The sequence below is a fragment of the Curcuma longa genome, chromosome 1, assembly GCF_044706935.1.
Source record: "Curcuma longa cultivar G26 ecotype Majalengka, Jawa Barat chromosome 1, ITB_CL_G26_1.1, whole genome shotgun sequence".
Classification (NCBI taxonomy): domain Eukaryota; kingdom Viridiplantae; phylum Streptophyta; class Magnoliopsida; order Zingiberales; family Zingiberaceae; genus Curcuma; species Curcuma longa.
The window spans coordinates 17,573,080-17,595,695 of record NC_133861.1 but is presented as its reverse complement, the minus strand read 5'-3'; the positions used below and the strand labels follow the sequence as shown (position 1 = coordinate 17,595,695).

Here is a 22,616-nt window from a genome sequence, read left to right as displayed (position 1 = left end):
TGGCACAAACCACGCCAACCTCATCGTTCGACAGCATTCACACCGCGCCACGCGCGATGTGTAAACGAAATGGATATGAAGTGTCCGTTTCTCTCCACCCACCAACCGTCGTTTAACGGCCTCTTCCACGCCGCAGCACGCTGGGTAGATTCGAAACACGAGTACGAGTACGATATTTACTTTGTCTTTTTTTCCCTTTTTCTTTTTTCTTCTAGAGAAGATCGTCGTGGATCATCCTACGTCTCTCGTCTCGTCGTACAATTCTTTGTCCTAGGAAATGTTATTTTCGTTAATGCAACTCTCCAGATTTTCAGATAAAATGCGAAATTTTCAGGCATGTCTTAATTTTCTTTTGTTTTTCGTCACAAGAAAACTAAACTTTTTGTTTTCAAATAGGAAGATGAGCTAATTTTTTTATAAAAAGAGAGAGTCATCAGCATAACCACAAAGAACCTTGTTTATATTGAAAGGGAAAAAAAAAGGAAACAACTGTATCTCTCTAAATCAGTATTAAAGTTCCTTCTTTCTGCTAATGATTGAGTGAGCTCGGGATCTCGTGGATATGCTGCAATTGCCATATGTCATGGTCCTCCTCTTCCCACAAAAGGCTTCCAAATTCTCCGTCATCAGCAGCGAAAGGGAACCACCCCGAGAGCCTTTCCTCCTCCACGCCCCACCACCACGCAGTCCCATCGAAGGAGTGCTCCGCCGCCTCAAACCACTCAACATCCACCATCGCATCCGGCACCGCTGCCACCGTAGGGGGAGGCGGTTCCGCAGCCGCACTTCCCACTATTTCATCTCGGGGCACCGCCGCCGGCTTCTCCACTGGCGCCGGCGCCGCCCCTACTTCCTTCGTCGTCGGTTCCGTCGGTTCCTTTCCCTGCCAAACAAATTTGGCAGGAGGAACTCCCGGCGGTACTTCGCGGTTCGGCGCGAGCTCTGCTCTGTTGCGTTTCATCTGCTGGCGTGCGAAGCAACCGTGGCAGGAAAGAGAAGAAATCCAAGTCTTTATATAGAGAAACTGAGAAACGTTTCAATTAATGTAATCAATCAATCTCCAGTTGTGTTAACCATAAAAAAAGACTCAAAAGAAGTTTTTAAAAAAAATAGATATTACTCATTAGGTCCTTAGGACAAAACTAATATGAAAAGGTTTCGAAGACCTAATTCACACTCGTCGTATTTTGAATTTAAATGGTGGAAGATTTAGCTACGTTTCAGACACGCGGCAAGTCAAATCACAATGAGGACAGATCGAGCAAAACCCATATGTTATGGATCTTTTTCAGCTGATCAGGCCGGGAATCAAAATATCAATCATGAGTAAGACGCCGGCTGGAGCAATAAATGGATCGATTTATCCAACGGGAATTATTTAATAATATATATATATATATATATCCGGCCGTGATTCAGGCCGGAATTTCAAATATCAATCATGATTCCGTAAGACGCCGGCTGGAGCAATAAATGGATCAATTTTTTCGGTGACCGGACGGCTATCCGGTGGAACGGGAATTATTTAATAATACAAATATATATATATAGAAAAATAATTTCCGTGATTCATGATCGCATGTCGCCGACGACTGTTTGCAGTTGCGCGCAGGCAGTTCAGTATTGAGAGGACAGATAAATAAAATTGTTGGGCGATCTCCACCATGCATCAACATCGATCCTTCTCCTCACATACACAATGATTTGTATTGCTTTAGTTGACTTGTGCGACAAAAAACTAGGTGCAGTACTGGTTGAAACTAACACACCATTGTACGTCCTTGATCGTGTTTCATGTTCGAGGACGTAGAAGCTTCTTCTTTTTAATTATGCTAGTCATTAATTAGCCTAATTAATTTAATGGTGAGGCATTTGTTATATTTGGTTTCGTCTTCCTTGGAGAGCTAGCTAGGAAATTTAATTAATTACTTGTAAACGCGTGAAATTATTCTGTTGATTTTCATCGTGTTAAACTAAATTTTCATTTAAAGTGTAAGCGTGATGATAAGGGAAATGCGTTTGGCACCAGAACCAATTAAAGAGGTCGGCGCGAAATTTTAGGCTTTCATGGTTATCCATGAACCAATTCCATTGCATGCGCAACTGGCGTGCAGCTTAGTATACGCACAATCATTAATATCCGGTATGAAGAGAGATATGTCTTGAAAATGATTGGTAGGTGGAAGCGACCGATGCATTGTCTCCACCCCCGGCCCCCTAAGTGAATTAGTGATAAATATCGTGAAGCATGTGCATGTGGGTGTTGCTATTTAATTAATTAATTATTAGAAATAGTAATAGAAATACTAAATTATGTAGTTTCAATATTGAAGGATGGGTGTTTTCAAGATAGAATTAGAATATTGTTGCCAATGGTGAGCATTCGATTTGTAATTTTTTAAAAGAAAAAAAAACTAAAATAAAATAAAATATCCTTCAAGGTGAATCACATTTTAATACAATTAATAATTTCTTTGAAAACAAATATAATAATTTATAATTGTCGGTGTTACATTTTAGCATATAATCCAAGTATATTACAGTTTTTTAAAAATAATAATAATGATGATTTATGATTTTCTCAATTTGATTTCAGTTAGGATGTTAGGTCAAATTATAATTTCTTTTTAAATTTGGTTTCAATTTAAACTTTTATAAATGGTTAGATATGATTTTTTATAATATATATAATTTTTATCATCATTTACATTTTATAATAATCAATATTTACCTTTAAAAATTATTAAAATAAATGGAATCAAAATATTTATAATAATCAATATTTACCTTAAAAAGGTCTCATATCCCATGAAGATATCTTTCATTTTTTAAAACCCATGATCTTTTCCATGTGTTTTAGATGTGGGACTAATAGACTATGTTTGCACCCTTATAACCCCAACAATCCCCCTCAAACAAAGGACCTCAGGCCCCCCTCAAACGGAAAGTCTCCATTTGATGTCTGAATCCTCCTAGCCGACCTACTAGGACTTTTTGCCCCTCGGTCCACCTGACCTACTAGGACTTCCGCACCTGGTGTTCTGGTCCTCTTGATTCAGACACGGAAGCACTCATTTCCTTTGTTTTTAAGGTTCAACCCACATGCTTAGATCTGGATCATGGCTCTTCCGGCGGTTAGTCCGATGAAGAGCGATCTCCCTCTGATACCAATTGTTAGTACTAATAGAATCAAAATATCTCCATAATAGTATAATATTGTCCACTTTGGGTCTAAGCCCTCATGACTTTGTTTTTGGACTCTCCCCAAAAGGCCTCATACCAATGGAGATATCTTTCATCCTTTTAAACCCTTGCAACCTAACAAAAATAACAACTTTATTATTAGCTCATATAAGATTAGTATATGAAAATTAATTGTTGATCAATAATTACTTTATATTTGTGTTTTAAATTAAGAAAGGTTTTAAATTATGTTTTAGTATTTTTTTTCTTGCTAAATTAAATAAATTAAACTGTGACCACGTCTTTAATATAACTTAATAGTATTTATACATAAATAATATTTTAAATTTTATATAAAATCATTTGAAATTTATATACAACTAAAAGTGTATGATAGTGGAAAATACAAGAGCTAGGCTAAATAAATCAAATCGAGAAGACACTATTCGAGTCCTGTTGATGCATTGATTGATGCATTTAGGTGGCATATCACATAAAATATGAATCATCATGTGCGTGTATGACGCGACTCGTAATAGTACGTTGATTTTGGCATCACCATAATAATAATAATTATTATTATTATTTTATAATTCAAGTGATTGGGCTGCGTCGAATTCGAATGCACACGATGTCATGCCTAAATAATCCACGATGAAATCATATGTAACTCATCTCATGATTAAACTATATATATATATATATATCCAACCCTACCTCGTGGGTAAAATCACCTTCACTGGAACCCCTCACGCGACTAAATCTGGTACAGTTGAATCTCTATAGAATCTTGTTAGATAGAGCTAAAAGTCATGGACATTGGAGTACGATTTTCACCTCTAAGTAGCCTTGAGGCTAATCGTATCTAATTAAGTGAAATGAATATCGGTTGCATCGTGTACATAAAAACACGAATAGAATGCCGGTGGGGCACGAGCGGCAATCTAAAACCTTACTTTGCACCCTTACAAGTCCACACGTGAGAGATAATCTCCCTCCATTTATATATTTATAATATTAATACTTGTGATACTATTAGAAATCAATTATTTAATTATAAAACTCTCAACATGAAATTAAAATCTCATTCATAATGGAATCTCTTTCTTTCACACATCTTCTTTCTTCTATTCACATTTCCAACATTGTGAACTTTCGATGTCAAGTACATGATGCGAGTGCTCCTCTAATTTATCTTGATGATTAATAAAAAAATGTTATAAAATCAAATCGTTCATCTTCGAGATTAAACATCGAGTGCATGATACGAATATTTTCTAAATTTATTTTGATGATGGATAAATAATAACATTTAATTCAAATTTATTATTACATCGTTAAATAAAGTCAAGCATTGAGCAACATCAGGATCATCAATGTGATCTCACTAATAAATAAAGAAAAAAAATTAAAAAAAAAGTTCTCGAGTTTCCCACGTGTAATTTAACCCTATTCCGTCGCAATCAAGTCACAGCGAAACGGACAAAAAAAGATGTCCTAAAAGATGTGGTCGGAAATGTTACACGAGAGTGATCGATATTGATGCGACGTGTTATGGCAGAAATCCGAATCGGTCCCCAGAATATAATGCGAGGGTAAACGACGGGATTTAAATCTAAAGTAGAATATATTATATTAATCGGATTACAAAAATTAAATATTTAAATTATTTAAATAATAATAATAATCCTAATAGTATCTCTGACATATCAAATAAAAAATAGTAGAGTTCGTATATAATTCAAATTTATTATTCCGACGTCAAATAAAAAAAATGATAAATCAAAATCAAATGGCGCATTTGGTGCGCGAGTAAAATTAAATCACAACTAAATTTGGTTTAGTAAAATGGAATATAATAAAAAATTATTTCAGTTTAAAGTTGTTACTGTGAAAATTAAATACAGAATTGGGTGTCGATGCCAGGATGGGATGGATAACTTGTTGACTCGGAGAATAAAACAGATCGTATAGAATCGAGACAAGTGTGTCTTAGACTAGGGTGTGAGTTTATTTAGTACATAGTTACGAAAATTATGTCCATAATCTCTTGAGAATCTGAAATCTTATATTCATTTTAGTCGCTAATCCCAATATAATCATCAATTTAATTTATTATGGCAATGCTAATTGCTAAGCCATTATAGGCCGGCTAGGATTGTGAAGGGGACCCAACTGTATGAAAGAGTTTGGGGTCCAAACTCTCTCTAGGCATGCTTTAGTGTAACTGAGGGCTTCTTGTATATTATTATTAGTGTTGGCTTGCCGACCTCCTAGGAGATGTTGCACTTCTAGTTCTAGGTCTTTGTGTAGCCTGAAATAGTTTCGGTATCATAGGATATTAAATTATACGATAATAAAATTGTAAAACAAATTAAATGATTTAATGTGTGTTTAACTATATATTGGTTTACTAACTTGATTTTAAAGTGTTCAATCTATAATCAGTTACTTTTTAAAAAATATTAATTTATTGTTTAAATATATTATTTGTTTTAAAAAATATTTTATTAATAAATAGTATACTTAATGGAGATGAGAAAATCGTCAGGCATGAAATGGATTTGATGAATATAATCGAGTAGATCATTTTCTAAAAAAAATATTTATCTAAATATAAAATAGTGAAAATAGTAATAAAATAATTTTAAAAATAAAATATTTGAATCCTAATCAATTTATACTTACCTAACACAACCAGAACGTGAATCGCATTACAAATATATAATACTCGTGAATTTCCCACGTGTAGTTTATACTGAGTCCATCCATCATATCTCCATTATGTACGGCCAAATCTTTTAAAAAATGACCTGACATAGAATATTGCGCACTATTTTATAAAAATTTAAAAAAAGTACAAAATAATATAAAATATGATTATTTAGTTGGATTGGATTATGGTACGATGGAGCGACTGTGTTACGGTTTAAAATTTTAATACTCAGACGGAGTATGCTATTTTACAATGATGATCGAGTCGATCGTGTATTTGGTGACATCAACTTATCGTGTATTAGTTGTATCGACATGAGTAATTTTTAAATTTATTTTAATAATCGAAAAAAAATTAATGTGAACAAGTTGATTATTTCTATGATTAATCGATTAAAATAAATTAAAATTTTAAATTATTAAAAAATAATACATTAAATCATTTGTTGATATAACTTTTAAATGATGATGAGATGGGGGAAAAAATGGTCATGGTGGTACATTAAACATACATATTATTTATTTGATTGGAAAAATTATGAAAAATAATATAAAGTATGATTATATAGAGGTGTCAAAAATAAATCTAATTTGCCAAATCGACTTAAGTCAATTTGAAAATTATCGAGTTCTAGTTGGGGGTTTTCAAGTTCGGATTGGAGTTGGGATTGGGGGTTTTAGGGTTGACTTAAATTTAAATTTAAGATTTAAGAGTTTTTTTGGTTAAATTAAATTTTATTTTAAAATTAAAATATTATAGTAGAATATTAGTATTAATATGGCAATGATGAGATAGATAAAAATGAAGGCTTGTCGGATAAAATAATAAAAAATATTTTTTTATTCAGATTAGTTGGGTTATATGGATTCGAGTTGAGTTTGGATTTAATTTTGGTTGAATTGTGATAGAAATTTTTTCATAAATTTTTTTGCTTTGATATGACCTGATACAATTTGACTCTACCCATCTGAATTGGCATCCTATGATACCTGGGTAGATCGGGTTACCACCAAACAGAGCAATTGTGTTGCGGTCCATAATTCTAATATTCAGATGGATCATAACATTCTACAACGATAGATCGATCAGCTGTTGGTGACTTCAACATGAGTACTTTTTAAATTTATCCTAATGACCGTATAAAACTCTATGAAATCGGATCGATTACCTTCAAAATTAATTAATTTTAAAAATTAAAAATATAGATTACTAAAAAATATTACATTAAATCATTTAGTGATATAATATTTTTTTATAATTTAAGTATCTAATTTTTAAAACTGTTTTATTTTGGAGATCCGACTTCTATAAAAATTTTTGATCAACCACTTATATAAATCTTGCTTGTCATTTAAATGACGATCGCGATGGCTCCAATTTTCCAATGCGCGAAGTCAACTGCCAGCCGTCTATTCCCGTGTTCTAGATGACCGTGACATGTTTGAATTTTTATTGAAAGTAGATTGCTCAAGGCCAAGTGGGAACATTCCGCCAACCCTCGATCAGCATGTGCGATTCCGACGCACCGTTTCATGCTTTTGCAGTCCCATTTATCAACCGAGGGATTGACACTTTTTTTTTTCCGGTCTGAAATTAATGCTCGAATTGGTTGAGATTGGCCGAGTTAGACTGGGCCGGACATGATGATCTGGTCTATTTGAAGGAAGGGAGAGGAATTTTACTGATAGCGTTCCGTTTATTATATTTTCGTTTACTGAATGAGAAGAGAGAAGAGATACGTACAGCCAGTGAGCAGCCGAGGTTATTGTCGCCATCACAACGACCGTTACGTGTCTATCGCCGTCGTCACTCAAGAATGTGCCGCCACAGGCGAGTAGTCCTCGTTACAGGCGACTGTGCCAATTCAATGCGATCGCTGCCTCGCCCTCTCTTGACAGAAGCAGAGAGGCCGGTGATGACCTCGCCTTTCGCGACGGCCACCACGCTCGCGGCGGACTCGCACTGGCAGATGGTTTTTATTCGGGATAATTATTCTTCATAGTCGGTAATTAAGGAAGATAGATGAAAATTTTATTCCGTCCAATTTCGAACGGATAAAAAAAATAAAAATAATAATCAACGGACGATTTAAAATCCATCAATCAATTATGTTTTTTCTAATATATAAATAAGAAAGAGTGGCTGACTTTCATGCAGTTCGTCCTTCTCTAATCCGAGCTTTCAAATAATTAAACAAAGCAGTAGTTGCCCATGGTCTTGGAGAATAAGTAACAGTGAGTCAATAAACTGTTTGTTTTTGTTTTTGATAATCGAGGTATTCCATCGAGAAAGGTTTGAAATCTCGTGCATGCACTGATTTTCTATTCGATAATAAAAGAAAGCTTCTCAAAATTAATTAAAGCTGTCCCTCTGTCTCTCCGTTGATTTTCCCTGATCTAGTTAATGCAGCTTCAGAAACAGCCTCCCTCCCATGCGCTGAAAATCTATGGAGTGGTTGAATGGAAAACGGGAACGAAACGAGTACTCCTCGTGCTGCATATATAATATAGACATACTAATTAATATTTTTTAGTTTTAAAATATACATACCAAAAGGTTTATGTGTATATCTTATTCATATTTAAAATTCTTAAGCTATTGCATTTTTGTCCAACCATTCACATGATATCTTATATTTAAATAGATATGAATTCTCTTCATTTGATTTCAACAATCACCATATGCTTTCAATGTTTCTTTTCTTTTTTTTAAACATTTGTTTGATAATTATTTTTTTAAGAAAGAAATTAAAGTACTTCAATTAAAAGGACTACACTGATATTTTAATGGGGAAAATATTTTTGAATTTTTTGGTAAAAAAACTTGTAAGTTTGTAATTAATATTTTGAAGCTGATAGTTCAATGTTAAAATAGTTAAAATAAATTAAAGGTCTAAACATTGATTAAAAGAAATGAAGATTGTAAAACATAAAAAATTATATGTTTTTATTAATTAAATCTATATAATTTTGAGATTCTCTCTATGGTAGTCCTATCTTTTCATGTAAAGTAAACATAAACTTTTCAGCTTCGTTCTCTTGACCTTTCACTTCTTCGGGTTGGAATAAATAAACTGCGTTCCTCGTTACCGTTTGATCATGGAGCGGTCGGGGAGGAAGCGGAGGGGCGCCCGGTACTGCCAGGGCCGCCTTCCATCGAGGCTTAGGCCCGACGAGGTTGCTCCTCCGGCGGCGAATGACGACGAAGTGGAGGAGTTCTTCACCATCCTCCGCCAGATGCGCGATGCCTCCCGTCGCTTAGCCGCTGGCCAGAGGACCGTGGTGGTCGGCGACGGCTCGACGCGGTGGAACCCTGAGTTCTCACTGGAAGACTTCGCTTGCGGTCCTGATGGGGTGAAAAGCGACCGCTCAAGTACTTCTGTCAGCGTTCCCGCAGCAGAGGAACAGCCGGCGGAGATCGTCGCGCCGCGGAGCCTCGATCTTAACGTGGATCCGGAGCCAGAAGGGTAGAGTTTAGTCACCTTCTGCGGCGTCTTCTTCTTCTTTTTCTTTTTCTTCAAGAACTACAAGATGCAATCCGTACGCAAGCGGGAACCTAACACATGGCACCTGTTTGTTTTCGTTTTGTTTTCTGTTTTCTAGACGTGTAGTGCTTACTATTCATGTATCGATCATATGAATGATCTCAGATACTCTGCAGGCTTTGCTATTTGTTTATATTGAATGAAAGCTCAAATACACAGATTATAAGTCCATTGAAAATCCCTATTGGATAACTTCCTTGCATATGGTATCGGCTTGGAGGATCACCGAGTTATTTGTTACATGGATACAAACGACGCTAGGCCAACCACTGAGCCTTGCTCTTGTCCATAATGAACAACTGGTGACTGTTCATTCTCAATTTGCCCTGTTGTGTGTTCTTCTCACAATCTGATTTCCTTGTGTTCTGACTTTGCCTTTGCAAACTTATACACAATTGTTAGGGAGTTGTAACTCTGCCTACCGCATGAATATAGAGTTCTAATTTTGCCTTGCACGTTAATATGTACAGTAGATGATCCCTGACGTCGCCTTCTGAGAGACTTCTTGAGCGAAATCCTCTTCCTGAGCAACTTCCTCCTTCATTTGGCACCAACGCTCTCTTTGAGCTCCTGCCCTTCCCTTGCATACTGAGCCCTCTTGAGCAGAGGAATCATAGGAGCGCTTTCAATTGTATTGGAGAAATTTCTATTTTACTTCTTCTTCTCCCCGAAGTTTACTGCTTTTTTTCAAAAATTCCCCTGGAGTTTCTCAATCGCCATTTGTAAGTGTAAGATGATTTGTAAATCAGTTTGTGCGCTATAAATTTAAAACAATTTTAGAGTTTTAAACTCACGTTACGTTGTGTTAAAGTTAACTTTTAAAATTTTTATACAATTTCAAAGGTGTCACCTTGGTGTTCTAAAAGAGATTGATCTGAGATTTTGCTCTTCCATGTTTTCCTAATTGTTATTGCTCTAAATTGCTGGACCTTGATACTATCTAAATCTTTACAGGAGTGAGAAATAAAAGGGGATGACCGATGCATTCTTGTATAACAGTTTGAGGTTTTTGTGGCTTGATCGAGTGTTTTAGCTGTTGTCCTAAAATTAAAGAGATAATGAGCTTTTGGTCAGTTAAACGAATCTGTCTTTATCATAATATATATCATCTTTTACAGAGTCTTGCTTTGAATGGTTGGCGCTGTCAAAGTTTGCCTCTTGAACTGGAAAACTTGAAATTAGTCTTGAGGATATATTATAAAATGAACAAAAATTAATGATATATATATTTTTCCACACCTTTAATGATAATAAATACAAATCCTTTTTGAAAATTTTATCCTTATGAATGTTACAAATGGCGACGGGGGGATTACTATGTGCCTTTCGGTGGTACATGATATGAAAATGCTTGTCGTGTGGGCCAATTGCTGAATTGCTTTAATACTTAATGCCGAGCCACTAACACATTGGAAATAAGTTGTTTAATTCCTTATTTATGATTTCAGAGTTCAGGGTATGATGATAAAGGTAGCATCTTCCTGAAAGGAATTGTCAAATTATATACGTTTGTGACAACTTCTAAATGCATTGACATGCCAAAATTCTCTTTTTCTTTTTTCTTTTCTTTTCTTTTCTTTTTTTCAAGTTGCAAGTGACATATGGAGTGGTGTGTGTGCGCTTGACCATTCACCAAAGATCGCATCGCATTGAAATATTAAACTTTGTTGATTCCTTTCTTTTGGAAGACGAAAGCAAATGGTCGTGCGTTGTCAATTGCCTTGTGAGATATGAAGTCGGAATCCAGACACTACTTTCTATCTGACTGAAAATAAATTAGATACTAGATAATATATAAAAAAGGATAAGAGTCATATGAACAATACCCTATAACTATCATGGTCGTAGACAACCGTGTGGAACTGTTGTGGCGTATTTCAGAAGAAAATAAACTAGATAATATATAAATATCATATTATATAACTATCCTCTATAACTTGTCATAATAATATATGATAAACAATTCTATTAACGTAAATAACATATTTGCATTTTTAATGTTGTTAAAAAGTTTGATGTATAAAAATTATTATGTCGTCAAAATATCGAGGATGCATTTAAGTTTCTAATCACTTGGAAAAACAAGTCGATTTCCAAGGAGATATTACTTTAAGGCATTGTGCAACAAGTCTTCGATTTGATCCGTTCCTTGTTGACAAGTGTTTATCACCTCACATCTCCATAGATATTTGTTTAGTCTTGAATAATGATTCAAGCCTTAGGGATTCGAGATAGTTCTAAATGATCAATATGCCATATTAAATATATAAAATTATACTCTTCTGTCTACAATTAAAAAATCTCTTCATAAATCTCAAACTTCATTGTTAATTAATTACATGATTAATTTCAAGAGAAAAAATAATTTTGAACTTTCATTATTGCTCTTAAATTAAATATCTTAAACCTAATGTCCACATTAGTTTAATTTTTTTTTTTAAATTTTTTTGATTTCACAAACCTCTTTAAAAAATTTTTTACATTGGAGATGTATGGGGACTCTGAATGACGTAGATATTTTCTAGTATATATAACAGCATGAAATTTTGTAAAAGAAATATAAAATTTTAAAATCTTATCTAGCAACATAGACTTATATCCATACTTTTATTAAAAGTAAAAAAAAAATACATTCAATCTAAAATATTATAAATAAAATAGATATACCTATAAGACAGAATAAATTAAAACACTTCTGTTTTATATGAATTTCATAAAATTAGCAAAATTATTTAGTATTAAAACGTAATAACATGAAGATAAATTTTTATAAAAGGGTTAAATAGAAATAAAAATCCAAGAAAAATTAAACTGAAATGGAAATCTAATATTACTGAAATTTAATAAAGGGAAAAAGAGCTCTTTAAAAATGTTTATAAATAAATAGCTTTTCAAAACTAAAGGTTTTTAGAAAAATCAGGTAGAATTACAATCAGTCTGAAGAAATTACCCTTCGCATAAGACAAAATATCAAAGCTAACTCGATCAAGCCAAGCTTCCTCTTAGTGCTGTCATCGCATGCTACTCGTGATGAGTTCGACAAAAAATTAATGCGTCAAGCAGATTCCTAGCACTTCTCCATCACCAGTATACAAAATGCAGAGCCCATCCAACTGCAGCATAAACCAAAGAACTCTCTAACAACATGAAAACTGGAATGGAACTCCATGAATGGGCTCAGGCATCAACCACACTACATGAGCCTATTTTTGGTTTTACAATTCGATGCCCCGTTCTAGACATAGAATAATACAATAGCACATGAACTTAGAAGACTTACACTCCCTCATTTCACTTCCAATCTACAAAAGAACCCAAAACGGGAAACCTACTCGGAAGATGAAAGACTAAACAAGATGTGAGACGATTGAAATCCAATTTGCAGATTCAGTTCTCTCACTTTGCTCCCAAACTTTGCTTCTGTTATTTAAAATTTAGTAGTTGATGTTAATGATTAGAATATATGCATTTACAAGGTGGTCGTCGTCGTCGTCTAGGCTACAGCAGTGATGCTGTTGCAGCGCTGCCGGTTGCGGTTGAGGCAATCAAAACCCTCGATTCGCACCCTGGCAGGCTCGTAGCTGATCTTGGCAGAGGGGCAGCCTTGCTGTGCTGGAATCGGCGCGCTCAAGCTGGACAGGAACGCCGGAAAATGACCGACGGGTACAGGCGGCCGGTCCTCTCCGAATCGGGAGTCGAAAACAACGGGATTCGCCACCCGGCTCGGTGGAGAGCCACAGAAGAACGAAGGGGATGAAGGCACGGAGTTCTCTGCTCCTTCATCCTGCACACACATGAAGAATTTGTCAGATCATCGAAACAATACCTATAGCTGAGAGCTTTACCTTTACCCAAAGAAATTGGAAGGGAAAAAAACTTTGGAAGGGGGAAAACTAAAAAAAAATTCACCTTCGGAAGAAGTAAACCGGGAAACGCTGCTCCAGCTTCTGGATCACAACGATCCAACAGATCCAAGTGATTACTGCAGAAAAGGGGGAAGGAAGATAAAAAGATGAGATTGGGGCAATCGAATTAGTGGGCGTACGAGCTTCGATCAAAGAGGATAAGGGAATCACCTCGGAATCCGTCGCAAGGGCCGGACCGGGATAGCGACGGTAGGAAGTGGAGCCAGCCGCCGGTGCTTGGGGCAGATGACCGGGTGTTTGCGGTCTGCACCAGCGACGGCGAAGGATCCCCCCATCCCCTCCCAGTCCTCCCAGGCAGCTAAAGCGTTCTGTTGCACCGCGCAGTGGTTCATTTTCAAGCTTGATCAAAGTCGATCTCTTCGAGATCCACAAACAGAACGCCTGTAGATCATCAAAAGTTTGTCATCGAAGAGAAACTAGAAAATAGCCAAAATCTTAGCTCAAAATTGAGGAAAAAATTAGCATAAGCGCAGATCGAGGAAGAATAAGCTGAAGAAATTTTGTGAGACAAAAAAAAAAAGATTGGGAATCAATATTTGCCTTAGCTGCCTCCCCACGCGAGAGTGAGCGACACAGGAGCGACGAGCACGGGGCACACATCGACGGATATGACAGATTTATAACGCCCTATCGTCTGAGGCCGTAAACAAGTCAGGCCAAACTCTACGGTGTTAAAATTTAAGTCGTATAATTAAATTGAAATGATTATTTAAATTTGACTCGGGTTGCTTTTAAATAAATTTGAACTTGGTTAGAATTTAATTTGACCATTATTCATTTAGATCTTATCAAATTCTCAATTTAAATTTATTTAATTATTTAAAATTTTTAAATATTTTTATTTTGAATTTTATTTATTTATTTATGGATATAATTTAAAAATATTATTTCTTTGACAAGTTGAACATATATAATTAATCTGACGTGTAACATAAATAAATTAACACTAAATTTCATTACAACCCTACTATCGCTCTGGAAGGCTAATTTTATTACGCAAAGAAAAGTTGTTACGAAGTTTTTGTCGGTTGCCGTTCTTAGCGTTTTAATCATTCCCAGTCGTGCAAGAATGCGACAATGCCGGTATGTACCCAACCTTGTGAAGGGCACGTGGCATGTTGGTGGTAGGCAAGGCCGGCCGGGGACACGAAAGCCTTTTTCTCTCACAAAGACATCTCCGTCACATGGCCCAATCGTGCATAATGACGTATTCTTAATTATTAAATTGTAATAATAACGATGGTCATGTGCCTCCGAGCTGGTTTAAAATTTATATTTTAATGAAATATATACAAAAACATCATGTAGAAATCGAAAATTTTCACTTCAATCGAGTGTACAGGGACAGCAAAATACCACATCGATACGAGAACCGCAACCACCTAAAATACAATTAATTTCATATATATATAAATTGGGAAATAATTGTGCTTCCTTAATTATTTATTCTTTATTTTGTTTTACCAACAATTATTCTATTTATTAAACTCTTTCTCTCTCTATATATATACTAATATTATAAATTAATATTTATTACGTAGGACGCATGTTAAAATATTCTAAACTTCCGTGAATAGCACTTTGGGTAATTCTCCTTTTTAATCCTGATCTATTGCACTCCTAAAAAGAGATATTTTCCTTATGGGTTCAATGTCAACTAAATCCGTCATCAGTAACATTTGTAGCAATTGATCAAATATTGTCCTTCCAAACCATGTTGAGTTAAAGGCTGCATTGAAACGAACAAGTGTTTGTTATCCATAAACAAGTAGAGTATCAGCATCCCAATCACGACAGATAAACAGGGTTATCGATTACATTAATCAATATTCCACAATTATTCAAGATGAACATTTATTGAGTTGATAAATATCTCTCAGCTCCACAATCTACCTTTACCTCAGCACGTCCCAACGAGGAAGTCGAGTAATTTATTGCAGACAGATCAAGCTACTAGGTTTTTTGAACCAATAGAGGTGCTAATCATAGAGACTGAAAATTTGCTGATCATGATCTCTGTATACAACAATGCAAAAGTGAGAAAATGTGATGCAGGATAAAAGTATCCATGAACATAAAGTAAGCAAGGAGCAAGCAGAACCGAAGCAGCAAAACCAAATACAAACTATTAACTAACATTGGAGACTGCAATCCAGGAAGCCAGCGTGTTGATGGCGTTCCCAGATCGATGTGTCTCCTGTGCTAGTGCTACACCTTCGTTAAAGTTGCTCACATGGCCGGCAACGAGAAGAGCAGCTGCGGCATTGAGAACCTGCATCATTGACGCGATTATGAAGAGGCCAAATGCAAGAACAGAGATATTCATAGTATACTTCTATTCAACCTGATATAATTTTCAGTAAACTCTAGCCATTGCGCTATATTCAACCGGAATAATTGGGAAGCTTTTAAATTTGATCAAGCAAGAATGTTAATGTAGAGGATTTGGGGCCAAATAACAGCAGCCAACCAAAAGGATAAGAGAGAACAGAAGTAACAATAGAGCAACTTCATTCACAAAAAACAAAAATAGTTCGAAGTGCAAAGCTTTCAATTGGAGGTTCTCAACATAAACTTATTATCAGAGTTCCACCTTCTACATAAAATAGAATATCAAACAACTGTTTGTCTACTTAAGCTAAAGGTAGTATATAACTTCAAGTCGTTTTAATGTTGGCAGAGAATGGAAAAAAAAGCTCTAGAAACTGATCAGAAAAAACAGAAGACTCCTATAGCTGCTAAAATTCAATTTTTTTTTCAAATTTTCATTAACAAATTACCAACAGTCAGTTTATTTGCAAGATTACTGTGACTTGTGCCAACGATGAAACCACCCATTTCCATGCAAGAAGATGATAAATTGGCTATGTAAAGAGTAGAGAGCCTATGAAAACTAGCTAAGCTAGCCAGTATTTTGTAAAAAGAAAATCATTTTGCTTTGGAATTTACTTTAAACTGAAGAGACAGATTGCTGCTAAGAAAATTGAAACAGCAATTAAAATTGATAAAAAAAAAAACTGCCTTACAAGTGCATCAGCAATTGGCCCCTTTTCACCGGACAATACTCTTCTAAGAACTTCTGCATTGAACTGTGGGCCGCCTCCTTTAAGATCTTCTAGAGTGCAACGAGGAATACCAGAGTCCACTGCATCATCATGTATTTCATTTACTAGGCAACTACAGGGGAGTTAAAGATTATAGGAATGGGATAACACATTATTATTACAGCTTGAGAGTTTAGTTCTGATTCAGTCAAATTTTAATTATCTGGAAACAAATGCACAAATGAGTTGCCTACATGGTTCAAAGTATAGTTTGTTTATTGCTGTGGGAGAGACATCAAGGAAATATCCAGATCCTGCAGGGAAAATCAGTTTGTAACATAATCACTAAAAAACTGAAACTGTATTGGATGAGAAAAAAAACATGGACACTCGTTCAAAATTAGATAAAAAACTAACAAAAAAAGTTCACTAAAAAGATTTGATCATACCAAGTGGACTTATCTCATCTAAACCTTTAGAATGAACTACTAATGCTCTCTTCATTCCAAACTTCTGCAATGCTTTAGCCATTTTGTGTACCTGATGAAGAAAAGAAAGAATTCAGCATCCATAATTTTTCCTTCATTATCTAAACACGTGGGAATAATTGTATTTTTCAGGAGAAACTATTAGTTGAATATTCAATTCTTTGCAACCATTATGATCTAAACAAATAAAAACATTCAGGCACAAGTGTTGTACCATAAGTGCAAATACTTTGGTGATTCTTTTCCTCTCCATTACCTGAATTTCCCTAAGGTGATCAGATTCAGATATAGGCGTTATGTGACCTTACCGAATGCACTCTCAGACATTTGCCCATGTGAGACAAATGGAAGCAGAGCATCATACCATCAATAGACACCCTCACGTTCATCATGACTTAGAGGTATAGGCCGCTGAGGAACCACATGGAATTGGAATGAAATTCATTCCGTCCCAAAATTATTAGTCATTTGAGAGGTGAACACCATTAGAATATATAGGCATAATGGATTACCATACTTATTCATCTCAAACTAGCGGACATGACTCATTCTAGCTTTATACATTTTATCACCAAAAAGTAATTATGTGTGACTATAATAGATTATAAAAGAGAGAGAAAATAAATTGAGATGGTATGACATATCCAAAGGTGACCAATAAATTTTATAGTTACAAGAGTTAAATCAATTAGAGTAAAAGGTGTAATAGGTTGGAGGAAGGCCAAAGAAAATACTAGTCAATATACTAAAAGATGATCCAAACTAATTTAAACATTACTAATGGTATAATCTTCAATTAACTTAATGGTAGGATAAAATTCATTCAGTGAACCCCAACCCCAAATAGTTTTGACATACAAAGCTTGACGATAATGATGACATCAACTTATTCTAATTGATTGAAACAAAAGCAATTCAAACTCTGATAAATTATGACAGGCAAAAGTTACTCACTATCTCTTCCTGGTATACACCAACAACCGCATATGGCACTCTTGCTGGATTCAACATTGGACCCAAAATGTTGAAGATAGTCTTCACTTTGAGCTTTTTCCTGACAGGACCAACTATTTTCATTGCTGGATGATAAAGTGGGGACATCATGAACCCTATACCTGCTTCCTTCACACAGCCTTTTACCCCCTTTTGCAATAATAAAATGATCAATGATCAAAACTTGAAAAGAAACACATTTGAATATTTCTGGTATTTCATTTGCATAAAACATATTACTAGTTATAGTTGAGAGGAACAAGAGGAAAACAAATACCAGGTTTTAGGATAAAGAAGAGTCTCCTAGAGTACTACCTCAGGGCCTAACTGGATATTCACCCCCAGCGTCTCCAATACATCGGCGCTCCCACAGGCAGAGGAGCTGGATCGATTACCTTGCTGCGACGAATAGGGAAGTATCTTTATTATTTGCCTGTGTATAATGTTTACGAAACTTTACGAATCATGAACCTTTTCTACCTTTGCAACATTCAGACCGGCTGCTGCAGCAAGTATAGAGGCTCCGGTGGAAATATTAACCGTGTTCGCCCCATCCCCGCCTGTACCAACAATGTCAACTGCACCATCAATTCCATCGACCACCACCGCGCATTCTATCATCGCCCTCGCCAATCCAACAATCTGTTTCAGTTAAAAGAAAGAAAGGAAGCCCTTAAGTCGCCCCTTGTGGAATTACAACATCCAAAGTCTAACAAAGTTTAAGGCATACCTCCTCGAAGGTCTCGCCTTTAGCACGCAAAAGCACGAGGAAGGCGCTAATTAAAGCCTCGTTCGCTTCGTTGAGCAAAAATTTAAGGCACTCTTCCGCCTCTTCTTCCGCAAGATCGTTTCGATTTATGAGAGATTCAATTACCTGAGCGACGCAATGTTTGAGAACCCTGGCTAAAAATAAATAATAAAGCAGACCAAAGGAACAAGGCCAGAAATCAATCACACCGAGAAGTTCACCTCATTGAACTGGACCTCCAAAGGGCGGCGCAGGGCGCTTGTGATCGACAAAGCCGTCAGGGGCCGATTATCCATAAATAGGCTACTGCGCGAAGCAGATGGAAGATTGAAGAAGCATCGACGAGGATGCCAATTCGAATGCTGGCTACGCCCCATGGAACCGCAGAGAGAAAAGGACGGCGAAGACACCGACAAAGAAGAGGCCACCTTCCCGCAAATCGACGCCATTGACATCAAAGACAAATATCTTCAGAACATTCTACAACCTCTGGGTGCCATGGAGTTGCATTTATCGAAGTGGCAGAAGCAAGGGGGGAAATGCCGAACGGGAGAGTAATAGATTGGAACGACGAATCAAGCGCAAAAATGGAATGAATTGAATTGGTTGCCGAGATTAGAAAGTTGATTAGAGAGTCGGAGGCGTTTCGGAGAGACCGAAGGGACCTCGATTTTTGAAGGGCGGCGAAAATGGAAACCCAGCCGGGAGACAAAGGGATGGAGACCAAAGAATCTTACGAGCGGCCTAATGCGTCAGCGTCGTCCTGATGACGTGGCAGCAGAGTGGAGCCGTCGACTCGACGCTGCCTGGCCCACGTCGCCCTCAGCCGTCTTATTACCGGTGTTTAACGATGCCAGAGCACTTTTTTTTGTTTTTTGCAATTTTATCGTCATATAAATTAGTTGCATGATAATTTATATTAATATATTTTTTATTGAATAAATCATAATATAATGTAGAATAATAGATAAAAAAGAATAAATTACTGTTTTCACAATAAAAAGTTATCTTTATGCCAAGAGCCAAAAGCAAGCTCACATGCACACACCTGATTTCTCTGAATGGAACAATCGGCACTGCAGCAAAAGGAAGCCTATTCCCCTCGTGCACAAACTCCATTTATGATTAGTAGATCATGCAAGACAGAGCCCATACAAGTTAGACACAGCCCATTTTCTAATCTTCTATTAATATGTAACTATTATGGTTTAGAAAATACAGCAAGTAGTATAAGTTGAAATGGTGTAGGAATTAGTATAATTAACGGCACCATTATGTCATTGCTTAGCTATGAATAACCTTAATATATGTAGTAAAACGAATGACCTGATCCGGGAGTTGCAAGTAGAGAATGGGGTATAATTCCGCCCAATGTTTTGCTGCTGAACCATGGAATACCATTGACCCTCTTCGTTAAATGGAGTTTATTATGCCATTTCTTCTTTAGAAAGAAGGTTGCTTCATAGAAAGATCAATATAGAGAACAATGAGCTAGCTGTAATCAGGTCTGTGGCATAACTTAGTATTTCCTTTAATTTGTTTAATGTTAAAGTTCTTTCAATACTTAGCTTTTTAACTTTTTTTTTTCCATATGGACATGATCAGATATGCAAAAACTCAAGCCTGGGTAAACCTCCAGAGTGCAAAAACTTAGGGAATCAGGAAAGATATTTAAAGCTAGCAATGTGATTAAAATGATTCGGTGAGAATTAATTTCTCAGTAGATAAAAGATGATTCACATTCGTCTTTGTTCAATCATTGACTTTATACCATGAACACTTAGAGATCATCGAAATCCACCAGAAAACTCTTCCCAAGTTGGTGTTTTTTATCATTACTATTATAGTTATTTTTCTTGTCTCCCTTAATACCATTAACCTGGACATAAACAAGAACTCAAACATTTTTCTTATTTGAAACATTACCATTCCGGATAAGATAAATATATTGTGACGCCGATTGATCATATAAAATAAATGAGCATAAATAATTATTTCACAGTTACAAAACTCAATTTCTTCAATAGATTGTCCGCGCGCCGTGGGTCAACCTCACGACCAATGCGTGTGGTAGTTAACCTATTTTAATTAAGATTTCCTCCAATTATTCAAATTATAGTTTTCTTTTTTACAGTTTAAGAAGTCAGTCACGATCATATTCTTCACAAGCGTTGGTGCTATTTGCACATGCACGACTCATCTAAAATTGTTGGCACTGACACATGAACATTTTGTAAACGATTAGACATGATTTGAAGAATAATTATACATTATAGACAAAAAATAATACATGATTAATGAAATAATATTGTAGGGAACTAGAGATGCTGAGATGCACAAGCAAGTTACTTACAATAATGAGAATGTACCGTATGTAGTAATAGACGCCTTGCGTTTCTATACACACGCAACAACAAAAAAATCCCAAAATTAAACAGCTCACGTCAACGAAGCACGCTGCAGGCTCCGTACGTCCTTCTTCCACGTCCCGCCGGCGAGCCGTGGCAAGTCTCCGTCTCCCAATCCATCATCTGCCCCTGCCCCGCCGCCGCTCTAGCGGGCGGCCTGCACCCTCGACCATCGCTTCGTTCCTGCCTCACCCCGGCCGAGCGTCAGCTCGAGTCCTCCCTCGTCGTCCTCCGGCAATTCCTGGTTGACGTGTGACCTCTCCGCCGTCACCGTGCTTGGGATCGCCAGGATTTTCGACTCCTGACTCTGCGGCCGCCGGGAGGTGGTGGCGCCGGGAGCGCATCCAGGGCGCTTGAATCGGTTCCTTGACTTGGAAGAGAGTCCGTGCAGGTCCGCTGGGGCGCCGCCTGGAATCTGGACGACGTGGCGGATATCGCAGTCCTTGAGTTCGACGGGGGCGGGGGACTCGGCAAGGATTTGGAATTGGGTAATGGGTTCGCCTTTGAGCACCGCCTCCACAGCCGCCTGGCAGAGCTGCCAGCTGCTGGACCAAAGCAAGCCGACTGATCCGTACACTGGATTCACAATCCGGCCGCAGGCCTCGTACAGAAGAGAACGAAATATAGCTGGAAGAAACAGAAAATCTCATTTCAATCCAAGAAATTCACCGAATTAAGTTGAAAAAGCAAGCTTATATTAACTCCAAAGCAATTCACGTACCGGGGCGGTGGTGTTCGGGGCCTTCGTTGATGAGATTGATGAGACCGACGCGGCCGTAGAACTTGGTGAGGAAGACGGTGGCGTTGCCCTGAGCCTCGGGGCTCCTGATCCACTGCAGGCAGGGGCGGATGGTGCACCCCTCTCCACAGCCCTTCCGAAGCACACGACATCCGTTGCAGCTCATGATCCCTAGCTCAGGCTTCCTCGAGTACCAAAATGATGAGAGGAAGTAAATAATGAATGCTAGTGATTATAAAATTTCAAGAGCATAAGGTCCGTGAACGGTAACGGTGAGAGGAAGAAGGCAATAGAGTGAGAATATATATGAGACTGGGAAGGGAGAGCGTAGATTCCTCCAATAAACATACTCTTGTTTGTTTAATCGCCCTCTGGTTTTCTTAATAATTGCATATATCAGGAAAGGCAGTAGGCAATGAGCGCACGGGCTCAATTCTGAGGAGTGATAGTGCAGGGGTTGCAGCAGCGTCGGAGTTTTTTTTTTTTTTTTTAATAATAATTTAGATATCCAATTCTTACGTAATAAAACTAATTATTCACGAAGTTATAAAAATTATCCACATGGTTGGGTGCACAGAACCACCCTGCATCACTGCATCTGATGAAAAGAGAGCTATCCAGTTCGCCTCGCTAGAAAGTAGAAAGACAGCTCCATTTTAAAAGCCCAAACAGGGCCTAGGTAAAGGCCAAGCAAGGTATCATCGTTTGTTCAAAAACACTGAAAACAAACTCCCATTTTAAAACTCCCTATTTATAAATTTTTCCTGCTGGAAAGTGTTATTCTTTGTCTCATAAAAGATATTTAAATTTTATCTTGCAGAATCATC

At 36.8% G+C, this 22,616-nt stretch overlaps 4 protein-coding genes across 5 annotated transcripts; 1 reads left to right on the top strand and 3 right to left on the bottom strand.

The window, feature by feature from the left end:
- Positions 1-8,945: 8,945 nt before the first annotated feature.
- Positions 8,946-9,635, top strand: LOC141812209 (protein NEGATIVE REGULATOR OF RESISTANCE-like). The gene has a single exon (XM_074700256.1). The coding sequence runs from the start codon at positions 8,998-9,000 to the stop codon at positions 9,367-9,369; it is 372 nt and encodes a 123-aa protein (XP_074556357.1). The 5' UTR covers positions 8,946-8,997; the 3' UTR covers positions 9,370-9,635.
- A 2,954-nt stretch (positions 9,636-12,589) lies between these two features.
- Positions 12,590-13,977, bottom strand: LOC141836673 (uncharacterized). The gene is made up of 4 exons (XM_074724185.1): positions 13,910-13,977; positions 13,520-13,750; positions 13,353-13,425; positions 12,590-13,227 (listed from the first exon to the last, which is right to left on the bottom strand). Exons 2-4 carry the CDS (start codon positions 13,699-13,701, stop codon positions 12,937-12,939), a joined length of 546 nt encoding a protein of 181 aa, XP_074580286.1. The 5' UTR covers positions 13,702-13,750; positions 13,910-13,977; the 3' UTR covers positions 12,590-12,936.
- Positions 13,978-15,162: 1,185 nt separating this feature from the next.
- Positions 15,163-19,335, bottom strand: LOC141841922 (anthranilate phosphoribosyltransferase, chloroplastic-like). Of its 2 annotated transcripts, XM_074730133.1 has the most exons (11): positions 19,253-19,335; positions 18,864-19,131; positions 18,625-18,768; positions 18,375-18,536; positions 18,210-18,293; positions 17,856-18,044; positions 16,863-16,953; positions 16,668-16,727; positions 16,396-16,514; positions 15,507-15,641; positions 15,163-15,385 (listed from the first exon to the last, which is right to left on the bottom strand). In XM_074730133.1, exons 2-11 carry the CDS (start codon positions 19,095-19,097, stop codon positions 15,377-15,379), a joined length of 1,227 nt encoding a protein of 408 aa, XP_074586234.1. In that variant the 5' UTR covers positions 19,098-19,131; positions 19,253-19,335; the 3' UTR covers positions 15,163-15,376. The 2 variants fall into 2 exon arrangements, with proteins under 2 accessions (XP_074586234.1, XP_074586225.1); XM_074730124.1 differs by having other exon boundaries at positions 18,864-19,333.
- A 1,703-nt stretch (positions 19,336-21,038) lies between these two features.
- Positions 21,039-21,955, bottom strand: LOC141846555 (LOB domain-containing protein 40-like). The gene is made up of 2 exons (XM_074734595.1): positions 21,772-21,955; positions 21,039-21,677 (listed from the first exon to the last, which is right to left on the bottom strand). Exons 1-2 carry the CDS (start codon positions 21,953-21,955, stop codon positions 21,196-21,198), a joined length of 666 nt encoding a protein of 221 aa, XP_074590696.1. The 3' UTR covers positions 21,039-21,195.
- Between the last annotated feature and the right edge of the window lie 661 nt (positions 21,956-22,616).